This window comes from Galleria mellonella, unplaced genomic scaffold (genome assembly GCF_026898425.1).
Source record: "Galleria mellonella isolate WM207_F2 unplaced genomic scaffold, CSIRO_AGI_GalMel_v1 utg537, whole genome shotgun sequence".
Classification (NCBI taxonomy): domain Eukaryota; kingdom Metazoa; phylum Arthropoda; class Insecta; order Lepidoptera; family Pyralidae; genus Galleria; species Galleria mellonella.
Window position 1 is genome coordinate 2,879,728 of NW_026442112.1, and position 8,704 is coordinate 2,888,431.

Consider the following 8,704-nt stretch of genomic DNA (forward strand, 5'->3'; position numbering starts at 1 on the left):
GAGTAATCCTGTCTCGTCAGGGTAAAGGAGTTTTAAAGCCACGCTCGCGCGGACGTTTTGACGTACGAACGTACGAGTACCTGTGTGAGATTTGACGCGGATCAAATTATCCTTTGGTAGTATTGAGCGTTTGATTGGCTCTTCGCACTTGATTTCTCAGAAAAACGTCTGGAAAATCTTTGTACGTTTTCATGGTTTCACGGTGTGTTTTTATTGTGTTAGAACCTCTGTGTCGCTATAAGTTCATAATACAAGTACCTACTCCATACAAGTACATTTGTGGTAAGATAAAATATGATATATATATATATATATATATATATATATATATATATATATTAATACTTTATTGTGTTAAAAAGAGCTTTTTGTTACCTACATCATATAACTTTGGATTATTCAAAAGTAGAGTGAAAAATTATTTAGAGAGCCGGCATAGTGCGGCCAACTATCAAGACTGGAACGTCCTCTTTACGGTTGATCGTATTCATGAACCATAACGCCTCTGTGTTCGCTCATGATGGTGTGGTCACAAGTCGTACTATAATAAAAATAGTCTGTATAATTTAATATGTCATTAATTCTTTTTCTTAGTATATTGCTAAAGCGATTAGGAAAATTAAGTACAATTTAATTGCAAGGCCTTGCATTAACAATTTTTTTTTTATACAACTTAGAATGGCAAACAAGCTGATGGCCCACCTGATGGAAGGTGGTAACCGTCGCCTATAGACATGAGCAGTACCATGGACATAACAGAGTATACTGTTTCGCCCATGATACCCCCCATGCGTTGCCATTACTGAGGACTCAGGTGTTATTCCTCTGTACCCAGTAAATTCACGCCATATCCCACCCTTCAAACCGAAACACAGCCATGCAAATACAACTGCTTTACGGTTCAAACACGAATGGAACAGAGGTACCCAAGCTATCGACTTTTGTATAAAGTCTCCCTCTGGTGAAATAGGAGTAGGAGAAAGAATAAAAATAAAAAATATGTACCAAGCTGAGTAAACTTGGCAATAGTAGATTCATATTCTACTCTAACGAGGTGAGATACGTGCCTGGAAATGGAAGGTTAATGAATATTTTAGAGGATAATACAGTTACTTGCAGTCTTATGGTGTATACCATCTTAATGCTCAACATATGAGTAACAAAGCTTGGTAGTAAAATTATACAGGGTGTAAGGGGACAGGTTGGCAAGTATAAAATAGTAAATTCAGAGCATTATTCTGAACTGAAAATCAATAGAAATTTTGGCAGGAAAATTTTTATTATTTTCCCATGATTTTTCTTTTAAAATCATGTAATCTATGATATTATGTTAAAAATATAAAGAAATAATAATATTTTATAGTGAAATGGTATGAAATACTAAAAAAACAGCAATGTAATACACGTGTTAAGGGGGGAAAGGGATTGTTAGTAATGGAGACTGAGAATCCCATTGCTAGCAATATACTCAACCAGGTCGACCTCCTCGCGGTTTTCCCTGAAAACTATCATGGTTAGTTCCTGATGAATTCATCATGATGGGCTAACTGGCCTGTTTTCATTCTCATCTATCACCCTTTACTGGTGCTCCGCAAGCGTATACCGTTAGCGCAGGCGGGGTTACCATACTATTTTCACCTATAAAAAAAATACATGTGTTAAAATCCTACCGCGAAGCGGAATCAGCTGTGTCAGGTCAACGCCACAAGCGTACGAAAGTACCTACGAAGAAGCGCCATTGACCGCGCTATACCGACATATTTTGACGGCGCGTAGTGTGGATCGTAAATTTCGAATCGTTGAAAAAATCGTTAATTATATGGCTGTGATGTATTTCTGGTGGGAAAATAATCTGTCATCTAATCCAGATCATTATCTGAATCAGTTGTTTTAGTTTTATTTAATCTATCCCATCCACCCTGTATAAATACAGGAAAAGTAATTGTATATCAAATTTTATTCAAATCCGTACATAAAAACACTCACAAATTTACACATTTATAATATTAGTAGGGTAAAAACAAGTACCTATATTTTTATTTAATATTACTAATTAATATGGTGGTAAACAAGTATACGGCCTGGTGAAGCAATTCAATAAGAATAACAATTATTTCCTTCGATATGTGAGCCGGGTCGCCGGCTGGTTTTTACCTCGCTTTTCGTAATTTCAAAAATAAGATAGGTACTCACCTGCGAACAATTCCAGCAGCTCTCTACAGGATCCGGGGTTCGATGGTCCGAAAGATGACACGGAGCACAGCCGATAAATATTATTTTTTAATTAAGTTGTAGGAAAGCGGCCAGTCGCGGTTACTCAAAACGAAGTTCGAAAAAGAAGGGCATCGGCGCGAGAGGGCAGCACCGACAAAGATCGGACACAATCGGTCCATAGCCCACAGATAACCACTAAAATTGCGAGCATGTAAAGTACCCATCCCTTATCCATAGCGAAAAGCGAGTAGGCGCAAATACTAATATGAATAATGTTATTAATTTTAAACTGGCGTCACCATTCTCCCCCAGCCTTGAAAGGATGCCTTTCAACATAACAACTATAACTATTACATCGCACTATAATAAGAAATTATACTAATATTTAAACTTTTACGGACTCCTGATGGAGTATCTAAACTAACTATAATTAAATAATACTATTGCATAGGAAGAGGACATAATTTCACGACAGGCCGTTGATAAGTACCATTTTTAGTCTTAACAAGTGCTATACGTACTATATTGTCCTTTCCCGGAAAGGTTTTAACTATCAGGCCAAGGGGCCAATACAATGGAGCAATATTGTCTTGCATTAATACAACAACCGTACCTTCCTGAATAGGCACTGACGGTGTATTCCATTTTTGTCTAACTTGGAGTGTGTGCAAATACTCGTTTCGCCATCTTTTCCAGAAAGATTGTACGATTTTATCCAATAATTCATACCGCTGCAGTAGGTGGTCAGACGATGTAATATTTGGATATGCAGGTAAATAGCTTAAAGGCACCACATTAAGAAAATGAGCGGGTGTTAAAACCCTGGGTTCCGAAGGGTCAGAACTAAGAGCACACAGTGGTCGTGAATTTAGCAATGCCTCAATCTGTGTGAGTACGGTCACCAATTCCTCATAAGATAATATTTGCTGACCAATTGTCCTATACAAATGGGTTTTCGTTCCCTTCACTATACTCTCCCAGCTACCGCCATGATGAGGGGCATTCCTGCAAATCATTTGCCAAGAAATACGGTTTTCCGCGAGCTCTTGTTTCCAATATTTTTTATACTCATTGGCTAAAAATTTATGCAGTTCGCGTAAGTATGATTTGGCACCAATAAAATTGGTTCCGTTATCAGAGTGCATATATTTTACCGGACCACGACGGGACAGGAAACGCTTGAAAGCCGATAGAAAACTAGCAGTACTAAGTTCGGTAGCAAGTTCTATATGAACTGCTCTAGTAGTCATACAAGTAAATATACAAATATACGCCTTCTGGGCTTTAACACCACGACGACGCTGAGGCGTATATGAAATAGGTCCAGCATAATCACAACCAGTATGAATAAATGGTTTTTCTACTTGATTTACCCTACATGAGGGCAAATCAGCCATCATTGGAAAAAGAGCTTGAGGTTTTAAGCGAAAGCAAAAATAACATTGACGAATTCTCTGACGAATAATTCGTCGTGCAGATATAATCCAATAATTGCAACGCAAAAGGGACATTAATGTTTCAGGCCCTGCGTGACAATTCTTCCTATGATGGTAATCAATAAGAATGTCTACAATATGATCACGTCTGGGTAACAAGAAGGGATGTCTAAATTCATAGGATACATCTGCGTTATCCAAACGGCCACCAACTCGAATAACACCATTATCTAAGAATGGTTTCAATTGTCTAACTAAATTAGAACACAAGTTCGCAGCTGAAAGATCTGCCAATTCTTGTGCAAAATAAACACTTTGAAGTGCTCGTATTATGTGAATTTCAGCCTTAGATAAATCCTCGGCGCTTATAGGCCCTTTAGGTAATATTCTAGCAAATTTAAGTAAATAAACAACAGACCGAAGATATTTGCTCCATGATGAAAACTTGCGAGATAACTCAAATAATACATTCGATTTTGAATCACAAGTAGAAATTAAAACTACTGATTTTGCCTCTGGAATTGACTCACCTTGAGGTATAAAAGGTTTAATAGGCCATAAATCTTTCGGTTTACTTGCCCAAGGAGGGCCGTGAAGCCAAAGAGGGTGACTCACTAGTTGTGCTGGTGTTAGCCCTCGAGATAAACAATCACTAGGGTTATCTAATCCCCGAATGTGATAGAAATGTTTACTAGGCAAATTCTCATGTATTTTTGCCACACGATTGCCTACAAAAGTTTGCCATCGATAGGGCTCTGAGTGGATCCAACTTAATGCTACTGTTGAATCCGAAAATGCTAAAATCGTATGAACAGAAAACCGAGGCATGTAATTAAAAACAACCTTTTTTATGAGTTGTGCAAGAACTAAAGCCGCACATAACTCTAGTCTTGCAAGTGACACAATTTTTAATGGGGACACTTTGGACTTGGCACAAACCAAAGTGATTATATTGTCATTATTAGGAGTAGTAACACAGGCATAAACTACTCCGCCATACGCTTTCTCACTTGCATCAGCAAACCCAAGAATTGTCAACCTACAATTTTCTGTTACACCAATGTGACGAGGAAATTTAAGCTGCTCAATTAGGGGCAACTCACGTTGAAACTGATGCCATTTTTTAACAATATTTTCTGGGGAGAATCGTCCCAATCAATCTTTGCTATCCATAAATCTTTAATTAATAATTTAGCGAAAAGTACAATAGGGGCCACTAACCCTAAAACATCAAACAACCGAGCAATATATGACAGTATATGTCGTTTAGTACATGGACGTTCATCATGATTAACCTGAAAGGTAAAATTATCATCGATGGGATCCCAACGTAGTCCCAAGATTTTGAAAGTATTGTCATCATCATCACTATCAAATGAGACACTCTGTGACAAATGCCTGTCTTCAGGTATTTCCTGTAATATACGATCTGAATTGGAAGACCATTTTGCCAATTCAAATCCCCCAGCCGTGAAGAGCTCATTTAACTCACGCACAGCATCGTTAGCTTTCTGTTCATTTATAATGGAACTAACGATATCGTCCATGAAAATATCACGAGAAACAATTTCTTTGGCAACAGGAAAACGATCGCCTTCATCCTCCAAAAGTTGTTGTATAGTACGTAACGCCAAAAAGGGCTGGATCGCAAACCGAAAGCAACACGGTTATATTGATAAACCTTGATTGGTCCATTAAAATCAAAACGATACAAAATACGCTGAAATGGACGATCCTTTTCACGAACATGGATTGCTAAATACATTTGACGAACATCTGCCGAAATAGCAACTAGAAACAAACGTAAATTTAATAAAATAGAAAACAAATCCGCGTGTAGACTAGGGCCTGCATGCAAAATATCATTCAAAGACAAACCAGAGTCAGTAGGAAAACTAGCATTAAGAACGACTCTCAATTTTGTAGTAATCTTATCCTCACGAATAACAGCCCGGTGAGGAATATAATATGCTTTCTCTTGAGGCACAATATCTACTTCAGACAAGTATCCCTTTTTAAGGTGGTCAGTAATAACCTCATCATACGCCAACTTAACTGCTGGTTGAGAACGAAGCTTCGATTCTAATCGTAAATAACTGCGCTCTGCAGCCTTCAAAGAATTTCCTAAATTTTCAGAATCAAGTTTAAAAGGTAAAGCAACTTCATATTGACCGTAGCTAGTTCGCTTAACAGTTGATTTAAATATATCCTCAGCCTGTTTATCTTCTAGACTGAGAATAGGAGAATTTCCTAAGTCCTCAATTTCCCAAAACTTTTTTATTAAATTATTGACTTCATATGTAACACAAAAACTAAGAGACGAAGTACACACTGTCGTAATAGGAGCATCACCAAGAACGATATAACCTAAAGTCGTCTCGATAGCACTCGGTTGGCCTGGGGCATTAACTATCTTACCCGGCAATAATACATTGGTAAACAATTGTACACCTATTAATAAATCAACTTCATTAGGGACGCTCCACGAATTATCTGCTAATGCAATACCCTCAAATCCAGATATTTTAGTAATATCTATAGGGCAAGTAGGCAATCTAGATGTAATATTTTCTAAAACAAGCGCTTCTATAGAATACTTTTTCCCATGTTGAAGTGTGGAACGAAATACAAAATTAACGCTACCCTTTACAACTTGAGTAGAACCACCAATACCTTTAACTGAAGCTGATAAACTTTTATTGACAGATAAGCCTAGTCGTCTAGCACCCTTGGCAGATATATAATTTTTCTGCGAACCAGGATCAAGGAGAGCTCTAATTAAAATCTCTTTGCCATTACGACAAGCAGCAACAACCTTTGCTGTACCCAAAACTTCAGTAGTTGGAGATACAACTCGTTTTTCAGTTGACATTGTACACAAAGATACCTGATTATTTAAAACTTGGTGATCACCTTCACTTTCAAATTGAACTCCATTGTTCACTTTATTATTAATACATGGTTCAGTATTACTAAGAGCCACAGTGGCTTGCGATGGAGGCTTATTATTAAAATGGAGAATCGTGTGATGCTTTCCGTCACACTTACTACAAACATGCTGTGACGTACAGCGGGAAGACCAATGTTGAGAACTAAGACAATTAGTACACAACTTCTTATCTTTTACATATTGATACCTCTCAATGGGATTCAATTTTAAGAATTTATCACAATTTGAAATTTTTACATGAACTGCACTGTTGCAAAACAGACACTTAGAACGAGGATCACCAGTTGAAACATGTGCATGATTGGTACGCAAGCGATTACTGTTAGTAGATTTGCTAACAAATCTTTCATTTTTAATTGAAGGACGTGGTTGTGAGATTCGATAGAGAACTTTAACATGTTCTCGCACAAAATGAACGAACTCCTCATAACCTGGCATACCATTATTATTCCGAATCGACATTTCGAAACTTCTTGCAGTATCAGGATCTAGTAACTTAAGACCCAAATGAACAAAAATAAATTCAGTTACATTTTCAAGCTTAAGTTGATTTAAGGCAGCAATTGTAGCTGCAAACTTATCAATAAAATCTTCCAGATTTTGTGCCGAAGCACCAACAAGAGGTTTCATTGAAAGTAACTGATTCAAATAAGAAGTACCCAATTCACGTTTATCATAATATTTAAGTTTTAACGTTTCCCAAACTGTTAAATAATTTTCCGCAGAAGGTACAACGCCTACAATTATAGACCTGGCTTTACCAGTTAATTGATTAAACAAATAATGTACTTTATCAGAATCTGTTAAATTATTGTTATCATGTATCATACGCTTGAAACTTTCGTAAAAGAAAGGGAACTGCTGTATATCGCCATTATAAAATGGTAACTCGATGCGGGGAATCTTCATATAATCATTACTATTAGACGTTACAGTTACAGCTTTTTCATTTAAAGGCTGTGCCTGAGAAGACTGGGATGACGCAGAAAGCTGATCATACACCAGGTTTATTTCACAGTATAAGTCATCAAATGAATCTAAACTCGAAAAGGAAGGTTCAAAATCTTTATTTAATTCAATATTCATCCAATTAATTTGTTCTACTATTTCCTTAAATTCAGAACGTAACTGTTCCAAGGTACGAACTTTACTCAAAAATTGTTTTTTAATAGTTTCATTTTTATAAATATCTGGTATTAAGTCATAAATGGCTTGCACCCGACTAAAAGAACGAGCTCGTTGAGCTTCATACAATTTAATTTTCTTTTCAAGATCCTTAATTGGAACCATGGTAAGATAATTACTATAATATACAATTTAAAAACTAAATAAGATTTATTAACACCTCATATGTTTATATAAGAAACGATAATTATTTAAAAGTATTGTTTTTATAAAGTTATGTTTAATTTCAAGAAACCTAGTTAAAACTAACAAATTCTACTTCAAGTAAATAAATTATTTAAAATATTAAATTCCGTTAGAGAAACCTATAGGGACACCTCGTTATTACTAATGTTCGATTATAGGTCAATAATCATGTTTATTACAATTACCAATAGATAACCACTAAAAAAATTATGTATATTCTTAGTTCTCATAGTATCTATAGGTATGTACCTATACTAATTAAATAAAATTAAGTTAATTATTATTTTTCATAAATTCAACAAATAATTACAATACTCAAATATGTGTAAACGTTGTTTATACTTGAACAGGTATATAATAAATATCACTCATATCACTAAACAACAATTCTATTAACTTGCTAACACTTTCAATTGAATATAATAAATTTATGACGTGTCAGTAAATGCATAAACAATCGTTAAACAATTTTACCTAAACAACAGCAATATTCAAAGCAACACTTTTTGTTTAGTTAAGCTAATTTTGCATGGGATACCAATAATGTGGCGTTTCTTTTGAAATGAGATAAAATGTAAACAAACCGCAATGTAAAGGAATAGACCTAGCATATAGCAAATAACTTATTACTATTACAACTTCTACTACAAATGGCTACTAATTACATATAATTTACCTTTTGTACTGATACTTAAACTCCAGTATATACGAGAATATTTAAGTAATTAATAAT

The 8,704-nt window shown here is 35.6% G+C and overlaps 1 protein-coding gene across 1 annotated transcript; it reads right to left on the minus strand.

The window, feature by feature from the left end:
• Positions 1-1,859: 1,859 nt before the first annotated feature.
• Positions 1,860-7,890, minus strand: LOC128201522 (uncharacterized). Its single transcript, XM_052898733.1, has 4 exons — positions 5,529-7,890; positions 4,754-4,872; positions 3,369-3,515; positions 1,860-1,919 (listed from the first exon to the last, which is right to left on the minus strand). The coding sequence occupies exons 1-4, from the start codon at positions 7,888-7,890 to the stop codon at positions 1,860-1,862; spliced, it is 2,688 nt and encodes an 895-aa protein (XP_052754693.1).
• Between the last annotated feature and the right edge of the window lie 814 nt (positions 7,891-8,704).

Coding starts and splice junctions, on each gene's coding strand:
- LOC128201522 (XM_052898733.1), bottom strand. CDS start 7,890: ATGGTTCCAATTAAGGATCTTGAAAAGAAAATTAAATTGTATGAAGCT. Junction 3,516..4,753: donor AAAATGGCATCAGTTTCAAC/GTGAGTTGCCCC, acceptor TATACGCCTCAG/CGTCGTCGTGGTGTTAAAGC. Junction 1,920..3,368: donor TCCTGTCCCGTCGTGGTCCG/GTAAAATATATG, acceptor GTATTTATACAG/GGTGGATGGGATAGATTAAA.